General features: G+C 49.1%; 1 protein-coding gene across 5 annotated transcripts in view; it reads left to right on the top strand.

Moving 5' to 3' along the window:
• Nucleotides 1-19,385, top strand: part of CCDC88C (coiled-coil domain containing 88C) — a 147,479-nt gene that overhangs the window by 124,844 nt on the left and 3,250 nt on the right. For 4 of the 5 annotated variants that reach the window (XM_019983357.2, XM_019983359.2, XM_019983360.2 and 1 more), the window contains 6 exons: nt 2,011-2,100; nt 3,565-3,803; nt 9,019-9,207; nt 13,043-13,111; nt 15,264-15,332; nt 16,283-16,572. In XM_019983357.2, coding sequence (XP_019838916.2) covers nt 2,011-2,100; nt 3,565-3,803; nt 9,019-9,207; nt 13,043-13,111; nt 15,264-15,332; nt 16,283-16,572 — 946 coding nt within the window. The remainder of the gene's footprint in view (nt 1-2,010; nt 2,101-3,564; nt 3,804-9,018; nt 9,208-13,042; nt 13,112-15,263; nt 15,333-16,282; nt 16,573-19,385) is intronic. The other variant, XM_019983358.2, reaches the window with a different exon arrangement.

The following is a 19,385-nucleotide window of genomic DNA, read 5'->3' as shown; positions in this document are numbered from 1 at the left end:
TTGAGGAGCTTCAGGGAGATGGAGAAGGAAGAGATGGGGTTAATGCTGCTGATGCAGGACGGGGACAAGCAGGGCAGCTGGGGGGATGTGGAGGTGGAGCATGGCAGGGGCCTGGGTGCAGGGAACCTGGAGGAGCCCCAGCAGAGGAGGCGCCGATGCCTGGCTCACAAGTCGGGATACACCAGCAAGTGTTATAGGATGCTGGTCCAGCCAGACCTAGGAAGCTGCCAGAGATGAGCTCAGGAGGCTTGGTACTGAGATGTGGCACAGACGTGAAGTAACACAGGATGGGTCCATGGATTCAGGGGGTTTCCACCACTCTGCTGTGGCGGTTGGACTGTCCTTGCTGTGGGCAGGAGCGCCTGGCTGGCTTGGGGAAGGAAGGAGACGTTGTAGAGGGGCGTGGTCTCGTCCAGCTCTCAAGTGTCCTGAGACTTGTTTGTTATCCTCCCGGTTTCACCTCCACGTTCAGAGGTGGCTCACCACCTACCAGAAAATGCTTTGCATCAAAAACCACACCATAATTTTGGGGGTAGAAACGACCGTTGCCTGAAGTTGGCCCTCTGTAATCCAGCGGATAATAATCGCTGCAGACGCCGGGCAGGTGCTAACTAGAAGAGGAGGCGCCTGGACCCCAGGGGGATGGGTGGATGACAGTTCTGCATTAGAGAGCGTCTGCAGAGGGCCATGGGTTGGCAGGCTTCCCGGAGGCTGTTTCGAGTGGAGCAGAGTGCTGTTCCGGGGGCCGGGAGGGGCCTGGGCCTGCTCTCTGACTTTGCGTGCATCTGTGGGAGGCGAACCCAGCCACGGAAGCCCTCCAGGCTTAAGGCCATGCTGCAGGGCCATGAGGACAGAGGAACAAATCACAGGCCTCGAGTCAAGGGGGCTGACTCAAGCAGCGAGGGGTCGGGACCCAGTGGTTCCCAAAGCTGCCTCTCTGCATGAGGAGCTTCCTTCGTGGGGAATGCTTGGGAAAGTCCCTGGTTTGGGTGGAACCTTGGCAGTGCCTTGACAGAAAGAATCGTGAGCCATTGCCTCTGGCCCAGAAGCCTCATTTTCCAGTGAGAAAACCGAGGGTCCACGCTGTGAAGAGACCACCCAGGTGGTGAGAGGCTGGAGGGGACAGGAGTCGGTGGCCCTGTGGGCAGTGCTGTACGGAGTCCACCCGCAGGGCTCCCTGAGATAAAAGCACACCCTGCGAATCAGGAAGACCAGTGTCTCTCTCCCAGGAAGCAGAGGAGCTCTCTGGCAGCCCAGGGTTCAGGACGTGTCTTTCTGGTCTTTTCTGCATTTTTGGAAATAGAAACTGGTTTCCAGCATGTACAAGCTGGGAGATTTAGCTTCACGATCTTGAGTTTCTGGCTTCTCTGGGAAATGAGAAGATCCACCCCATCCCCCGACCCAGGTCTGCATTCGTTCCTACATGGCAGCAATCCCAGGTGGCTCACCATGCCTCAGGCCGCCCCGCCCTCCCTGGTCTTTCCAGGCCCACTGTGCTCCTCATCTTTTCTTTCTGGCCCCTGGAAGCTTTCAAGTTTGTTGCACAAAAGTGTAGTCAGAAACCCAACGTTGGAATGGGTCCGAGTTAGAGGTCTGCTTTCGCTAAGATGACTTTTTCCGCCCTGATGCCCACCTAGCATCTGAGGGCACACCTCACCCCACCACCGAGGTCTGGTTGATATGCACGCCCAGGAACTGGCGCTGAGTGTGACCCTGGGGTGTCCCACGTCCTGAATGACCAGGCCGGAAAGTCCTTGCTTCTGAGCTGGGTTTTCAGACGGTCAGGGGTTTGCTTCCTTGAGGTCACTCAGCTGGGTCCTGGGTGCTCGCAGGCCGCCTCGAGGCATTAGGACTTCCTGGGCCTGTATCCCGTGTTTCCATTCACATATTCCTGACTCAGTGACCAGGGTGGCCCACATGACGTGTGCTGGGCCAGGTCCCAGGCCGAGCTGAGTGACTTCATTTTTCTGGCTTAAACCTGACTTGGTGGTCTGTCCCCTCTCTCCACAGAGACAAATTAAATGCGTTACGGAGACACAAGGAAAAACTGGAAGAAAAAATCATGGATCAGTACAAATTCTATGATCCTGCTCCAAAGAAGTGAGTTGACTTAAGTTTCAGGGGCTGAAACACGGAACAACAGATATTCCTTGTTCACGCTCAGGGCGAAAACAGTAGCCGTCGGGAGCAGCCCCCAGTTGTAGGGCCGGTGTCTTCCATGCTGGCAGGCCGCCTCTGTGCACATCCCTCCCACAGAGGAAAGATTTTAGAATTTCTCTCAGCCCTGTGCTGGGCTGTAGGGCTGGCTCCGTCCCCCGAGGCTACTGGCCCCGTGCATCAAGCAGCGCTTCCCCGGGCCTGGGCTCCAGGAGTTGGGCCCTACAGATGGTCCTGGCCCAGCCCAGCCTTGAAGTCAGAATCGCTGTGCATCCCTAATGGCCTCTCTGTTAAAATCACAGAACCACAGAGGTTCAGAACCTCAGTCCCAGCATTCCCTTTGGCAGATGGAGACACTGAGGCCCAGATGCAGAAGTGCAATGAGTTGTATAAGCACAGTTCAGTGCAGTTCAGCAGAGGAGGAGAATCCGGACATGGTTCTCTTTTCGATCCAGCAGAAGCCTTCTCTGTTTCCTGTTAGCTACAGCTTTTATCACTTACTCATTATAGTCCCTGTTTTTCATCCACACGGCCCACTCTTCACTGCCCTCTGCCACCACGTCCAGATTCCTCGGTGCAGGGAGTGGTCAGGGAATGCCAGCTTATTATTACACTTGCTGTGAACCTTAGCAGGGAATGAGGAGGAATGTGATGCTGAAAATGGCATTTTGGCAGAAAAATGGTCACCTAATAGATCACATTAGCAGAGCACTTCTTTTATTTCACAGAGGTAATCAAGAGTTAATGGGCAAGGGCTTCCCAGATGGCTCAGTGGTAAAGAATCTGCCTGCCCATGCAGGAGATGGGGGTTCAATCCCTGGTCAAGAAGATCCCCTGGAGAAGGAAACAGCAACCCACTCCAGTATTCTTACCTGGGAAATCCCATGGACAGAGGAACCTGGCAGGGGCAGTCCATGGGGCCACAAAGAGTTGGACATGACTTAGCGACTAGACGACTTCCCTTATGGTCCAGTGCCTTCCAATACAGGGGCTGTGGGTTCAGTCCCTGGTTGGGAAGCTAAGATCCTACATGCCTCCTGGCCAAAAATCCAGAACATAAACCACAGAAGCAATATTGTAACAAAGCCAAATAAAGACTTTTTAAATGGTCCACATTTTAAAAAAGAAAAAGGGTTAATGGGCGCACTTGAAGTTCTGTTTTTGCAAGAGAGTGGTGTGGATTTCTGCACCCATACGTGGTTCTACCATCCCTGAGCTGTACCTGATTGAGAATTCCATTCTATCTCCTGAGCCCCAAATACAGTGCCATTATTCGAAACCCCAGTTACCTGCCACCTTCCTAGGCTGGTGATGGAGAGACCAGCCCATGTTGGGACACTGCACCCAGTGACCTGCTGGAGCAGGCAGTGAGGGTTGACTGTGTCCTAAAAATCTACTTCTCATTAGGAAAAACCACTGGATTGGAGCCAAAGCCTTAGTCAAACTCATCAAACCAAAGAAAGAGGGTTCCAGAGAACGCTTGAAGTCAACCACAGACAGCCCTCCCCGGCAGCTGGAGTCCCCAGACCCGACCTTGCCATCTGCTTCTCAGCCGCTCAGATCTCAGCCCGAGAACCCCGAGTCCACCCCATCGGGCTCAAGCTGCCCAGAAGAACGTGACTCCCATAATGGGCCCCTGGGAAAAGGTAGGTATGCTGACCTGGCTGGCGGAGGTGGGCCTAAGGGACCCTCTCACTGGACGGGGTAGAGGGAGGTGGCATGTAGATGTGCACATGTGTGTGTAAGAGCCTGAAAGGGGTGTGTTAATAGCCAGGAAAATATACACCCATGTCAAATAAGAAGCATCACTAATCCTATAGACAATGAGAGGTACTCAGGCCAAAAGTGACACCCTCCAGGCACCAGAAGAAAGTTCAGTAGCATTGCTTGGGGATTTCCTTGTACAGGTTAGAGATTTAGAGTAAGCTGTCTCTGTAGGGACATCCCAGGCACATTTCATGGGTAATAGGCACGTATGGGATCTCAGCAAGTCCGTGTGTGGTTTCAGTCTTTTTCATAACTTGGAAAGGCAGGCAGGTTTTCTTCTCAGCCTGACCTGGCCTTCAGTCCTACCAGCCAGGGCGTTTGGCTTAATCTTTCCATGAAGACTGTCCTTCTGAGTTTGCCAGAGGTTCTGAAACGGACTTCTAGTTGAATGTGCTTCATGTCATCAAATCTAAGAGGCTGTCAATTATAAACTGCACAATTACTCTACATACCGCTGGCAATCCAATGATGTAGAACTTTACCACTTAGAACTTTTACCATCCTCTGGTTGAAAAGCTCTTCTAAAGGACTTAATTAGATAGATTTTTGTGTACACACATGAAAGGAAAATATAAACAAAATATATTGGTTGTGGCAGCAACAATTTTGTCACCGTTTCGTCTGGACCCCCCAGTGGTGACTCTAAGATACTGTGGAAGCTGCACCCTGATTTCAGTGATGTTAAGATTTGGGGGTGGGAGATGTACATCTTAGAACTGATTAAACACAGCAGTTACTTCAAACATTGTTCAGTTTCCAAATTTACTTTCAAATATCATTGCTCGGATTATTTATACCAAACCTACAGCCTGAGTAATGTAAATTTTTATGAAAGACACCAGGACTTCCTGAAGATCAGGCCTGTGCCTGAGACCCCCACGTGGGGGCTGACATTACACCACTGAGAGCCAGTGACAAGCCACCTCTACTGAGTGGGATGTGCACAGGCCTTTCAGGAGGCTGGGTTCACAGGTACTGTCATGTCACTTTCAAATGCACAAAAGCAAGTGCTTTCACACATTGTTTGGGGACTATTTGCACTCCCATTCTTCGCAGGAGGTCAGATTATGTAAAAGGCTCTTGTTCGGGTCAGTGATGATGAAACTCAAAGTTTGTTTTCATCTAGGCAGGTTCTCTGGCCCCTAGTTTTCATATTGGCTCTTTAATTGTTTTGACATTCATCACCTCAACTTGTATTAAAGTTGGCTTAATGAACTATACCGGAGCAGGTTGCCATTTCCTCCTCCAGGAGATCTTCCCCACCCAGGGATTGAGCCCACATCTCCTGCATTGCAGGCAGATTCTTTACCACTGAGCCACCAGGGAAATCCTCAATTAACCATAATCAGCCCAATTGAGTCAGGAAAACGTTCATGGGGAAAAATTGCTTGTACGAATCCATGAGTGAGCAAGTCAGCGATAATTATTAACAGCAGCCATTCATTGGATGCCTTTTTGGGGGCAGCCAGCACCTTTTTAATTTACTTTATCTGCCTCATTTAGTCCCAACTGCCCTGTGAGGTAGGCATGATTAATCATCCCCTTTTCAGAGCTGAGAAAGCGAGGCTTAACAAGGTGAGACACATGCTGCTGTAATAAGTGACAAAGCTTAGATTTGAACACAGGCCTGTTAATCCGGGAATCTGAGCTCTAGGCCACCAAGTGCACTACCTGCAGTGAAAGCTGATTAAACATGTTGCCTAACAGAGATGTTAGGCATGCCCCCAGCAGAGCTAAGGGCCCCAGCATCACATCGTCAGTCCCTTACCGATGGTGTGAATATTGACCACCAGGTGGCGCTATGGAGGAAGAAACAATGGAGGTTCTGGTTCCAAATTTAATTCTAAGTCAGAAATTGGATGTATTGGTTATGTTTCTGTATGACCTGTTCAAAAAGTTAGACCAATTGTCTGCTCTGATAATTTTTATTTCTGATAAAAATTAGAAATAATTTAAAAGTCATGTAATAGAAGAAAGGGTATAGTAATTCTTGGTGTTTTGGAGTATGAAAAAGAGGTATTTTCATTATTTTTTTAACTCATTTTGCCAAAAGTTATTTCAGATGTATAAGAATTATTGGTGAATAATAGTCAGGTTGACTGTTTTATTACAGCAGGCCAGAAAAGTGTTGTTTCCAAAGTCTTTGAACAGGAATGAGAGTAACACATGAGCCAAATTGTCAGGGAGTCGGTCATTAAAATGGATGAGTAAGAGAAGCTGGGTCCTAAATTAATGAACATTCTTATTTAATAATTTAACACATTGAAATTGAAAATCATCTAAGCCCTTGGCTCCGTGAGCAATATGTAATTCTCTTCACGTGCTGAGTAAAGTGTTGGCACTGAGATGCCGCTAAATTAATTAAATTGAGGCAGAGCATAAATGATTCACTGACTCCTGATTCCAGTCTTGTCGTGGTTTTTGTTTCCATCTTTCCTGGACTGGATTCTGATTTCCAAAGTACACTGAACTAATTTAGAGTTACATGTTATTATTCATTTCATTTATTTGTCGTGTTTTTTTTTTTTTTTTTTTTTCTTTTTTCCTTCCCCTCTCGGGTTATCCTGGGGATAACGATTTAGCAACTCAGCGCAAAAAGAGTCCCTTTTTGAGAAGCAAAAGCAAGGACAAAGACAAGTCTCCAACGGCCCACCCGGCTCTCTCTAAACGCCTGCGGTTCTGGTCTTCCTCTGACATCCCATCCTCTCCTAATGAGCCTCTCCCCTTTTCAGAAATTGGAGACTTCTAATCCTTTTCCTTTACCATGTGTCTTCATCGTGTATCCTCCTTCATTTCTGAAATTCAAACAAACGGAAAAAAAAAAAAAACAGTACCTAAAGGCCAGATGACCCCTAGCGGACCCCTCCTCCTAACCCCAATTCCAGGCCAGACTTTAAAGTAGCCAGCGTGGATTCTGATTTCAAAAGAGAAGATGAGTTGCCACACCCTCTGGACCGATTCTCCAGCACAGCACAGTTGTAGGGGCGCCTCGGGACATGCGTGCCCAGGTCCTGGGGCCAGGATGTCCGTGCTGAGTAAGTCCAGTGGCCGTGTGCTGCCCCCCACCCTCGCACCCGCAGGCTTTTGTCAACGCTCAAGAATAAAGCAGAGCTGGTCAGTTGTCGCTATGCTTCCTAAAATACACGGCCTCTGTCAAGTGAGTTTTTTTTTTTCCCTTAAGGCTTATCTTGAAGCAGCTAAAATTTAAAACCGCTGCCCTATTCTCCTCTTTCTTTGTCAGAGCCCTGAATTGATGGCTTTTGCCAAATAGGGTCCTTTTTAGAGGTGTTGTATGTTTTGAAGGATTTACTGTGCTCCATGCAAGCGTTTTGAATAATTGCATCGATGATGCCCGGCCAGAGGCCAGCCCAGAATGAAGCTTTATGACTGTGCTGTCGTTCTCTGAACATCTCTGGTGCTGAAGTTAAAGCAGCGGTGGACAGAAAGAGCATCAGCAGGCCAGTCACGCCCAGAGCGGGAGAAAGGCTGGTCGAGACAGGCCTTTAGCTACTGCAGTTTCTTTCTGTCTTCAATCATTCTTGTTCCATCTTCATGATTTTTGCCACCTCTGTCCATCACCTGTGTGGTTACTGACATATTTCCCCTTGGACTGACCCACCATTTCCACTTAAATTTATCCTCAAAGGATAGATTATTACCTGTACTGTAAATGGAGAGCCAGTACCATTAAAAACAAGGTAACTGTTTAAAAAAATAAGTCCACACGTATTGAAATGCTGATTTCAAAGTTGGCTGATGTGGTACCGCCTTCTCTCTCACTCGCCGCCTTGGGAACCCTGGGCTGCTGTGGTCCCGGGCCCCTGTCCTCTGAGCATGCTGCTGGAACGGTGCTGTTTCTCTGCTGTTCGTGCTAACTGTTTGGTCATCTCCACCTCCCCGCCACCTGCTCCTGCTCTTAACTTCACCTGTTGGATGTCTGCCCCATGCATCCCACCAGACTTGAATCTTGCTTCTCATCAAGGTTATCTTTCAGAATCCAAATTCTACCTTGATTTCAAGTCATGATAAGATGTAGGCGATTAAAACTTCACCGCGAATCCAGACTTGGAGTGGCCGAGGGGCCACCAGGGTCAGGTCCATGAAGGAGGGGAGGGGAGGGGCCTGAGAGCCTGGCAGTGGGCGAGGCTCTGGGTCTGCAGCCTTGGGGTGCCTGGAGTGAGACGCCATGGGAGACAGTGTGGTCCTAATGCTCACAGGAACTCCAGCTGCGTTCGTTTCTGTCTCGTATTTGGAGAGCCCATCCCCTTTCTTACTACGAGATAGGTGGAGGGTTGGGTTTTATAAAAATGCTTTTAAATAGGATTTTACTTAACTTTGACAAGAGTATATTTTCATGGTAGAAAACTTCGAGATTGCGGAAAAGCATAAGACAAGATAAAAATCCTTCTGGTAGTCAGTCTCACCATGCAAACATTAAAGATCTCTTAAATTCTTGTTAAGGTGACAATCAACTTTTTCTGAGTTTATAAGTGAAGCCAGTTGGCAAGATGCACGTCCTGGACCTCAGGGCCTCAGCCTTAGGTTGCAGTGATCCTGAGCAGACATCTACCAGAATCTTTTTTATTTTTATTTTAGATTCAATTTTTACTGGAGAATAGTTGCTTTACAATGTGTTAGTTTCTACCGTACAGCAAAGTGAATCAGCTGTACGTATATACATATCCCCTCTTTTCTGGATTTTCTTCTGCCAGGATCTTTTTACATCAGGGATTTGCATGATACACAGTGCTGGGTGGCAGGCGTGCCCTGTAGTTAATATGTTGGACTTCTACCAACATTTTCTTTGTCCCCCTGAGTTTTTCCTTTATTGTCTCCCAGCCAAAATTCTAGGGCTTGCAGTATGGCCCATCAGTGGACCTGGGGTCTCTGATACAGGCCTGTAGCCAGGGCCCTCCTGTTTAAACCACAGCCCTGGGTCGGCAGGGACGGGGGTGGCGTGGCTAGGGGGCAACTCAGCTTTTCGTCCGTGTGGTCTGTGTGCCCTGCTGCCCTTGCTTCTAGGCCTCCGTGTGGTCGCCCAGCCTGAGCCCAAGATTCTGCCAGCCCGTCTCTCAATGTCCTTTTCTGCCCCAGGCCCTGGGGACCTAAAGCCAAAGCGAGGGTCCCCGCACCGAGGCAGCCTGGACCACAAGGATGCCTCTGCTGACCCAGCCGTGAAGCCCTGGCCCCTGGAGCTGGGCCCCCGGCCCTGTTCGACCTCAGCCATCACTACAACCCCTTCCAGCGCCAGCTCCATCTCCCGGCACCCAGGCCGCACCAAAGGTGAGTCACGGGCCTCTCCAGAAACAAGAGGGCTGAGCATCTGGGGTTCAGGTCCTTCCTAAAGACCCCAGGCTCTCGGTGGGAGAAGGGGTCCCAGGCTGAGAGGTAGTGAGTAGGGTGGTTAAGTTGTGGGCAGGCTCTGGCATCATCCAGACACAGGTTCAGACTTCAGCCCTGCCTGCCAGCTGGGTGGGTAACTGGACAGATAAGAAGCCTGATCCCAAGCCACTGGAGGGGAAGCCCCGGGACCCACTCCCACAACCACCATGCAGAACTTGGTGGCACCAAGTAGGTCTAGAAGGGAGATAAGCCAGCATCTGGGCTAAAAGGAGGCATCCTCTCCAGCCCACCTTAGTAGAAGTCTGGAGGTTCATTCTCTGTGGAGGATACACAAGAGGGTCTCTGAACTGGAGGTGAGTTGACAGAGTGGAAGGCAAGTTTCCCAAGTCAAAAACAAGGGGGTTGTAGGGAAGGATTTACAAACTGAAGGTCTCCCAGGTTGCCAGTAGCTATGCGTGTTCACACCTTTAGACATGAAATTAAAATATTGTCCCAGTCGTCTGATCAACTTAAGAAGATCCCAGCTGAATGTCTCCATCAGATCTTGCCAGGTGAAGCCCAGCGACACCTCTAGAGCCTCTAGTAGCAGAGACCAAAACCAGTGTGAGAGGCAACAGTGAAACATCATGGAGTAAACAGACATAAGCACAGAGACGGGAGCTTTACGATGCCCGTCATTAACAGTCAGAGATGAGCAAAGCTGTTGCACCCATGAAACAAGAATAGGATGCTACCAAAAGAGGAGGGAGAGTACTGGGAAATTACCCAGAGAGGAACAGGTAAAGCTTAAAACCAAAAAAGACCTTCGGCTGTTAATTTAAAAATAGGAGATATCCAAAGACACAGCTAAAAGGACTGAAAGTAATTGCCTCTGAGGTGCTAGAAGTTGGAAAACAATACGTGGTTGTTATTTTTCACAGTAATAGCACCCACTCTGCTCTTAAAACCAGGGGCTTACACAACTTTGGTTTGACAGGCAAAGGCAGACAGGGTCCCTGCCCTTGTCCCGGTTGCTTATAAGTAGGAAGCCCCCCAGGGGAGCAGGTGAATGGGGTGGGCACAGGAGAGGTGGGCAGCCTCTCCCCATTGCCGGCAGTCACTTACTGTTGGGCGTCAGTGGAGCTGTGCCGTGAGCTCTCTGGGAGAACCGTGCCCTGAGCCCACGTGGCAAGGGTGTCTGTCGTCCACAGCCATCAGTCCCCGCTGGTTTCTGGAGCTCTGGGGTGCAGAGGCCCTACCTGGTCCTGGGGAAGAGCTGGGAACACCATCTCCCCTCAGGGTTTTGGGGGGTCTCTGTGGTTCAAGGTCCAGCCCTCTGAGCTGACCCACAGGCTATCTCAGCCTGCATCCCGTCGGAGCCCAAGCCTGGAATCATCCTGGAATCATCACTGGCCTGCAGAGCAAGCACAAGGGCCTGTCACCATCGGTGCCCCCAGACTGCCCTCAGCAATTCTTTGGGGTTTTTTTTCCCTTCGATTTCACATGTGTGTCCTTTTCTTACACAGACGTCTTCTCTCTCAAAACATTTACTTATATTTCCTGAAAATATGCGGTGATGGTTAAAAATTTTAATACTGCTACTGCTACTAACAAAATCACCAAGCGATGTTTATTTCCTTTGTAATTTTTCTAGTGCTTAGATTCAATCTCATGAAGGATGCGCAGAGTTTTATATTCAAAATTCACTGGAATTTTTCTTTTATGGATTATGTTAGTGGGTTCATATACACTAAGGTTTATTTGTTTCTGTCTTCAATTGTAGAGTTTTTTCTTTTTTAAATTCTGTTTTTTACTACATAAAATATTTACATAATTTAAATCTAAATTACATAAAAAGGCATGCTTAGATTTCTAAGCCTCACGTCTCTCCCTTTCCCCTCCATTACATTCCAAAGTCACCCTATAGATAACCTTTTTTTTAGTTCCTTATTTATACTTTGTGTTTCTTTTTGCAAAAAATAAATAAATAAAAATATTACATCTTGGGGTTTTTTTTTTCACTTAGACATATATCATGGAGATCTTTCTCATTCTTTGTATAAGTACACAATAATTAAAATGTTGATATGACGGTATTCAACCAACCAGTCCCCAGAGTTGATTCCTAGAATTAGGATTGCTGGGTCAAAAGACGAGTATAAATATACTTCTCCTAAATAAGATTCCATATTTTTTTAAAGGTTCTTCAGAAAATTCTGATAATTAGCCAGGTTTAATGAGCCTACCTTGGAGAAGGCATTGGCACCCCACTCCAGTACTTTTGCCTGGAAAATCCCACGGACGGAGGAGCCTGGTAGGCTGCAGTCCATGGGGTCGCTAAGAGTCAGACACGACTGAGCGACTTCACTTTCACTTTTCACTTTCTGCATTGGAGAAGGAAATGGCAACCCACTCCAGTGTTGTTGCCTGGAGAATCCCAGGGACGGGGGAGCCTGGTAGGCTGCCGTCTATGGGGTCACACAGAGCTGGACACGACTGAAGCGACTTAGCAGCAATGAGCCTACATATCACTAGCCATATTTTACTATTGTAATCAAGGCAGCAAGTTTTAATTAAGCCACTACTTTGAGTTGGGCATTAGGTTGCTTAGTCACTAAGTCATGTCCGACTCTTTTCGTGACCCCGTGGACTGTAGCCTGCCAGGCTCCTCTGTCCATGGGATTTCCCAGGCGAGTTTACTGGTGTGGGTTGCCAATTTCCTTCTCCAGGGGATCTTCCCGACTCAGGGATCGAACCTGTGTCTCCTGCATTGGCAGGCGCTTGTCCTTCCTACTGAGCCACCAGGGAAGCCCATTGGGCGTTAAGGGAGAACACAAAAAGTAGGATTCTGCTACCTTCAGTGAATTAAAAAAAGGAGTTGTCCTGCTGTCATCTCCTGGGAGACAGAACCTGCAGAGGAAGCCTTTAGATCATATCTAACTTAAATTTATTGGAGCACCGTTGATTAACAGTGTTGTGATTGTCGGTTTCTGCGGTGCATCAGAATGAATCAGTTATACATATATTCACTTTTTTAGATTCTTTTCCCAAATCGACCATTACAGAGTATTAAGTAGAGTTCCCTGTGCCATACAGTAGGTCCTTATTAGTTATATATAGTTATTTACAATAGTGTGAAGATCATACCTAACTTTGAGTGTCTCTCACTACCAGAATTTTTATAATAGGAGTCAGGGGTGGGTTGGAAACCCTTTTGCCACTTTGGAGGGACCCAGGGTCTACTGTCGGAAAGAAACTCGCAGGTCCGAGGCATAGGGCATTTGAGTCCCTCTCAGAGAGGGCCGTGGATGGCTGGCCTGTGCTTCCGGGTCTATTTCTGGAGTTGCCAGGGCAGGGCTATCTCCAGGGAGTCGGCCTCTCCGGTCAGGTGCTGGAATCTTTCCTTTGCCCTCCTCCTATGACCCAAAGGCAGTGTGGCCCCCAGACCAGAATTGCCGGCACGGCCTGGCCTTGGAGGTTGGGAAGTGGTCCCCAGGTCCCTAAATATTCAACTCCTTTTGCAGTGTTAGGCCAGATCACTGCTGTAGCCTTCAAGCCCTAGTCACTGCACAGGCGGAAAGGGGATTTAAAGTTAAATAGGAGTCAGGAGTATGAGGCTTATACCAGCAGGAGGCACAGACGAGGCCAGGTCCACGCTCCCCCCGCCTCACCCGGAGCCAAGGGCTGCCACGACCCAGGTGCCAGGCGAGGTTCAGAGGTGGCCGTCTGGCAGAGGGCCTGAGTTTCCCCATGGATGTTCCAGAACCCCTGACTCACTGTCCTGTTTTCACCACAGGCTATAATTCCGACGACAGCCTCTGCGAGCCGTCCTTGGAGCTCGAGTTCCTTCACCCCAGGCAGTACGGTGAGTGGTCAGCGCGACATGCCCTTCCACCTGGATTCTCAGTCTTGTTCTCAGCAATAGTGCCTCTCCCTCAAGCTAAATCCTGCACAGAAGTCCAGTACACAAAACAGGTGAAAGTGGAGTTGTATGAAGTGGGGACGGGTCCACAGTTCGTCCAAGCTCCTTCCTTCCCCTCCCCAGGGGCCCGAGCATCTGACTTCTGCTTACATACCTCCAATGACGAGGAACTCACTACTTATGAAGCATCCCACTTCTGGAGACTTTAATTTCCCTTGCCTTAAAGCACCCCTCATGTTTGCCAGGATGTTCCAGTGACCCACACAGGGAGCACTGAGTTCGGGAAGATCTCTTGCCACCCTCACTTGCAGAGTGGCTCCAAGTTACATTTAGTCTTAGAAACTGTTAAAAGTACTTGCCATTTGAGTTAGGCATATTGTAAATTTCTGCGGAAGGGAAACCAAAATTATACTAACTTTCTCAAAAAATTAAAAGTGGATTTTTTTTTTAATTTTGCAAAACAAGTCATAGGAAGGTTGGAAGATAATTCTTAAAAAAAAAACCCTCAAAGTTTACATTTATTTCAGTTTACTTCTGATCAACAGTGTGTGGGAACTAGCTAGCATCTCTTAAAAATTTTATGATACAGACATTCCCAGTTTATAGGCTCTGTGGTGACACAGGTTGACACAAGGAGCCCTTATGTCTTTGCACGGAGTGGTGGGCAACACAGTCGCAAGGATCTCCTGCAACGTTCAGTAAACTGGAGTAGCCTGATTTATGCTTGTCAGCTGACCAGAAGGGTTTTCTTCCGAAGTATTTGATTCCTTGAGCTTCTCTTTTCAGGAAAAAAAAAGGGCAAGGGGTTTTTGATGCAACAGTTAGATAAAAGTGCTTTTAGATCCCATTGATTTGTATCACAGTTTTCTTTAATGAAACTTAATTTCCTTTCTAAAGAGGGATGTGCATTTTTAAATTTCAAAAATTCCCCTTTCAACAAGAGGACTTATTTTGCTTTTATACCATGCACAAAAAAAAAAAAAAAACGTGTATTTTTTGGCTCGTCCCCAAACCCGGTTTGCTAGTGAGTGTTTTCCAGATGCATGCTATTTGCAGTGAACACATCAGCACTTGGGAACTAGGTGCCCTAAAGACCCAGAAGAACAAGAGCAGATTTGCAGGCGGTGGGGGGAGGTGGCTTGTAAGCAGCGTGTCTTCCGTTTTCAGTGCGCTGAACACCAGCTGTGTGCTGGGAGGATGCAGAGATGACAGAAACACAGGGTCTGTCCCCCGGGGGTTTGCAGTCCAGCAGGACAAACTGATACAGGGCAGGCTGATAAGAGCAATGGTGCCCAGTGCAACCGGCGGAGGAGACCCAGAGGGGTGGCCCACAGGCCTTGAAGGCACAGCCTGCCCTTCGCAGGGCAGGGGGGCACCGTCCCTGGTCCTGGCACTCAGTCTCTGATCCAAGAGCCACCGCAGACACGCTCGGCACAGACGGCAGCCCCAAGGCCTGGTTCCCTCCAGCGCTCGTCACCATATAGGTCACTTGTTTCCTCCGGGGCAGATGTGAATTTGAGATGGATGGGCTGAAGGACAGCAGACAGCTGGGAAAAGCGAGTGCTCCCTGTCCTGCTGAGGGTCCCAGCTCCTCCTCCTGGATCAGGGAACTGAAGTTGCTCACATGTACGCACGTGAACACACACCACCATTTCCTGGCTCCCGCCCTCACCGAGCCGCACTGTCATCTAGGCAGGAGATTTCACACGTGTTCCAGGAAGATCTGTGCAGGAAGAGGGGTGGGGACCTGCACCCAACCCTCAGCTCACCCAGAGCAGCCCTTTTTTCATCTACTTTCTCAGTTCTGCATGAGAGCTTCTTCGTTAACAAAATCGTTTGAAGCCACAGCCCTAGACCTAACTTTAAAAAAACAAAAATCTGCACACAGTCGTTTCTGGACGCCCATACCTGGCACTCGGGGAAGTTAGCCATCCTCATGGGAGAACATGGGGTGTCCCGAAGCTCATCCTTCCGGGGCATGCTCAGCTCCACTTCTGCAGTGACTTTGTTCCATAATTTTTCTCAGATTAGATGGTTTGGTCCAGGCTAGACCTGGTCACGGGCCTTTAGATTGAATGTTGGCATTTCCTTTCAGCATCCCGGCCGGGGAGCTTGGAGAGCAGTAGAAATGCGTCCAGCGGCAGCTCACCTCTTAACCTGAAAGGTGAGCTGGCCCTCCTTCTGGGCACTTTGCAGTGTCTGTGGGTCTTTGTGTTTATATTTGTAATTTTTAAAATACAGTTCCCCAAGACCTTCCACGCATTCGACATTTGTTGCATTCCAAGGCCACATCACGTGGTTTCAAGTGCAGGCCGAGAGTTTAAACGGATTTTAGTTCAAATCCCTTTACCCCCACTGACAGAGTCTGGGCACCTAGGCGAATCACCCACCCTCTGAATCCGAGTTACTTCATCTTTAGAAGGGGGATTGTGACTCTAGTTCCATTCCACTGTGGTCAGAGAACAGAGTAGCTTTGATTCTCAGGTTTTTTTAAGTTGATTTTATAGTGCAAAATATAGTCTGTCTTAATGAATGTTTCCCCTACGTCTGAAAAGAATGTGTTTGCTGTCCTGGGACCATAAACTCTTACACAAATTTTTTTCACTTCTTAGTGTCCATGTGACCATCTGGCTTATAGCAAGTGCTCAGTAAAGCTTTTAAATATATGAATGGATGAGAGCTAATGAGTGTGGTGAAAGTTGCTCAGTCGTGTCCAGCACTTTACAACCCCGTGGACTATAAAGTCCATGGAATTCTCCTGGCCAGAATGCTGGAGTGGGTAGCTGTTCCCTTCTCCAAGGGATCTTCCCAACCCAGGGATCGAACCCAGGTCTCCCGCATGGCAGGCGAATTCTTTACCAGCTGAGCCACCAGGGACCTTAGCACTACTAACAGTATGAACTTTAGCAGAAACCTTCCACGTTTATCTCAAACTATTTTGTTCTGAATTCTAAGCATCCCAGAGTGTTCTTCACGTGGAGAATCCCAGCCTGGGAGAAGTGTGCCCTGGGTTCTCGGGCAGGGTCCTCTTGTAGGTGAGCGGCAGGCAGCCCGGAGACCACTGGAGGCAGAAGAGGTCTGATGTGTGCTCTGTGCCGCCCGCCCTGACTCCAGGTTCCTCCGACCAGCTCCACGGCAGGTCCGAGAGCTTCAGCAGCGAAGACCTGATCCCCAGCAGGGACACGGCCACTCTGCCACGGGATGCCAGCACCCCGGGGCGCCCCGCCCTCAGCCGCCATGAGTACCCCCCACCACGGAACGGGCCTCTCCCCCAAGAGGGTGTCCAGAAGAGGAGCACAGCCCAGCCCCACGGTGGCGCGCGGCCCTGTTCCACCTCCCCGAGCAGCGAGATGGTCACCCTGGAGGAGTTCCTGGAGGAGAGCAACCGGGACTCCCCGTCCCCCGTGAGTGGCCCTGGGGCTCAAAGGGACACAGCGGGTCCATCATCCCTTGCATACTCCCTGGATTGGGATAGCAGGCAGAAACTGGCAGCAGAAATACAGAGATGGAACAGGGGGCAGCCTAGGTGCGGGGCTCCTTAGATGGGGAGGAAGCCCACGAGCCTGCAGGGCCTGATGCTGGCAGCCAGCCCCAGACCACAGAGGCTGTTTGCTCCATCTGTGGAGTGAGTGGGCAGAGCCTGGTGCCGGCATGGAGGTCAGGGATGGTGTGTGCCCACCGCTGCGAGCTTCTTGAGACATGTGCCCAGCACCCACTCTGGGCTTAGCATCTCACCGGGTTTTGAGGCAGAGCTCTGCGTGCCCACTTCCCCTGAGCCCTCACCAGCAGAGATCAGTTTCTTCTATAAAGAGCCAGAGAGTAAATATTTGAGGCTTCCCAGGCAGGACGGTCTCTGTTGCAGCCTCTCGACGCTACCATTTTAGTAGGAAAGCAGCTCTGGACCATCTGTCAATGAGTCGGCATGGCTGTGTTCCAATAAAACTTGACTTATGGACATAGAAATTTGAATTTCATGCAGTTGTCTCATGTCCCAAAAGATTGTTCTTTAAGAAAAAGTCTTTTCCAGTCATTTTAAAGTGTAAAAACTATTCTTAGCTCACAGGCCATACACAGGCCCCACACTGGACCTCCCACAGGTCTGGTTTGCTAACCTCGGTTCTGCAGATCTAAACCCAGACACCCCCATTATTAGGATTCCCTCCCATGTCACCTTTCCAGTGTCTCCATTTAGCTTTTCTGAAGCTGCGCATCTGTTCTTTCACATGTATATATGTGCATAATCAGTTGTGTCTGACTCTTTGCGACCCTATGGACTATAGCCCGCCAGGCTCCTCTGTCCATGGGATTTTCCCAGCAAGAATACTGGAGTGGGTTGCCGTTTTTTTTTTATATATATACTGTCTAAATTCAGTCCCCTGAGCTATTGGGTTATTGAACAGATGGCTTATATACTGTCTTCTTCTTGTTTAGTCACTAAGTCATGTCTAACTCTTTGCAACCCATGGACTGCAGCACACCAGGCTTCCCTGTCCCTTACTATCTCCTGGAGTTTGCTCAAATTCATGTCCATTGAGTCAGTGATGCCATCCAACCATCTCATCCTCTGTCGCCCCCTTCTCCTCTTGCCCTCAATGTTTCCCAGCATCATGGTCTTTTCCATAATTGAGATCTTTTAAGGTTTAAGGCTTCAGTGATGGCATCTCATTTCCCTTAAATAAATACAGTTGAACTTTCTGTAGCCACATGGTAAACTCTGTGACCCACATTAATGCGTTATATTGACACAGAGAACACAAAATATTTGTCTTGGAAATATTTATTGAGCAGGTACTGTGTCTTAGGCAATATGTATGTTGCCTGCTCTCAGAAAACAAAGCAAATGGGCCAATTTTTATAGCATACTTGCTAGATGCTTGGTCTTGTAGTTGGGTGGTGCCAAAGAATTATAAAACATGGCCCCTCCCCCTCTTCATTTATTTGCCTATCAAACACTTACTGTGGGCTAGAAACTAGGGAAACCAAGCTAAGAAGGACCAAAACCTTGCCCTCCAGAAGTTTATGGTCTGATGCAGTGGCTCTTAAACTCTAGCATTCGTCAGACTCACCTGGTAGGACACAGGCTGGACCCCAGGGATTCTGAGATTTTTGCATCTCTGCCAAGTTCCCAGATGGTGCTCTCACTGTCACTGGGGGTCCAGGCATCACAGGCTAAGGGGCACTGACCTGATGGAGCAAACGAGAAAAGTCCAGAAATCGAGGGTACCTGCAATTGAATGGCTCTTCTCCTCAATCCATTTCTGATTGTGTGCCTGTCCCAGTGGGTTTCCTATCCCTGGACAGATCTCAGGGGTCAGGTCCCCTTGCTTACAAGGGGCATGGCCCCTCTGCACTCAGCTTAGACCTAGACAGACACTGTTGCTCAGGCCGCTATCAGCACATGTCCCTTTTCAGCTTAAATGAGGCCAAAGCTGTCTCACTGCAGCAGTCTCTGTTGGAAGCTGGTGCTCAGCCTCTGAGAGCCACCTCCTTCCCCCTCCATCGGCCCAGGTGCTCACCCCACGAGCCCCACCTGACACTTCCATCCTCCCCCGATCAGGCCTAGAGAAGCCACCCATGCCTCCACTCCCTGAGTACTGGTGATGCTGGGAGAGCAGAGTCACACGATGGGCTCCCTGGGTGGCCTCCTGAAAGTGGGGATGAAGAGGCTAACTAGAAGCGTGCAGAAAGGGGCCAGGAGGCACGGCAGACAGCTCCAGAGTCAAACAGCCGTAGGCTCTAATCCTCAGTCTGCCGTTCTTCAGATGCCTAATCTCTGTGACCTCAGTTTTCTTACATGTGTTTAGTCGCAAAGTCGTGTCCAACTCTTTGCCTCCCTATAGATGGTAGCCTGCCAGGCTCCTCTGTTCATGGGGTTTCCAGGCAAAAATACTGGAGTGGATTGCCATTTCCTACTCCAGGGCATCTTCCCGACCCAAGGATCAAACCTACGTCTCCTGCATTGGCAGGCAGGTTCTTTACCACTCACTGAACCACCTGGGAAGTCCTTTCTTACATATTAAGTGATGTTTTCATACAACCTTAAACAACTCTCACACAAGGTTGCTTTCAAATTTAAGTTTTTGGGATTACACCCGTGGTTCCTAGCACGGTGCCTGACATGTGGGAAGTACTTGGTAAATGGTTCTTGTCCATATTGATGACCCAGGTTCTTACTGCACACACACACCCAAGAGTAAGGCTTCAGGCTAACATGAAA

Source organism: Bos indicus, chromosome 21 (assembly GCF_029378745.1).
Source record: "Bos indicus isolate NIAB-ARS_2022 breed Sahiwal x Tharparkar chromosome 21, NIAB-ARS_B.indTharparkar_mat_pri_1.0, whole genome shotgun sequence".
NCBI classification, from domain to species: domain Eukaryota; kingdom Metazoa; phylum Chordata; class Mammalia; order Artiodactyla; family Bovidae; genus Bos; species Bos indicus.
The sequence above is the reverse complement of the archived record's forward strand: the minus strand, read 5'-3'. Positions and strand labels throughout refer to the sequence as shown.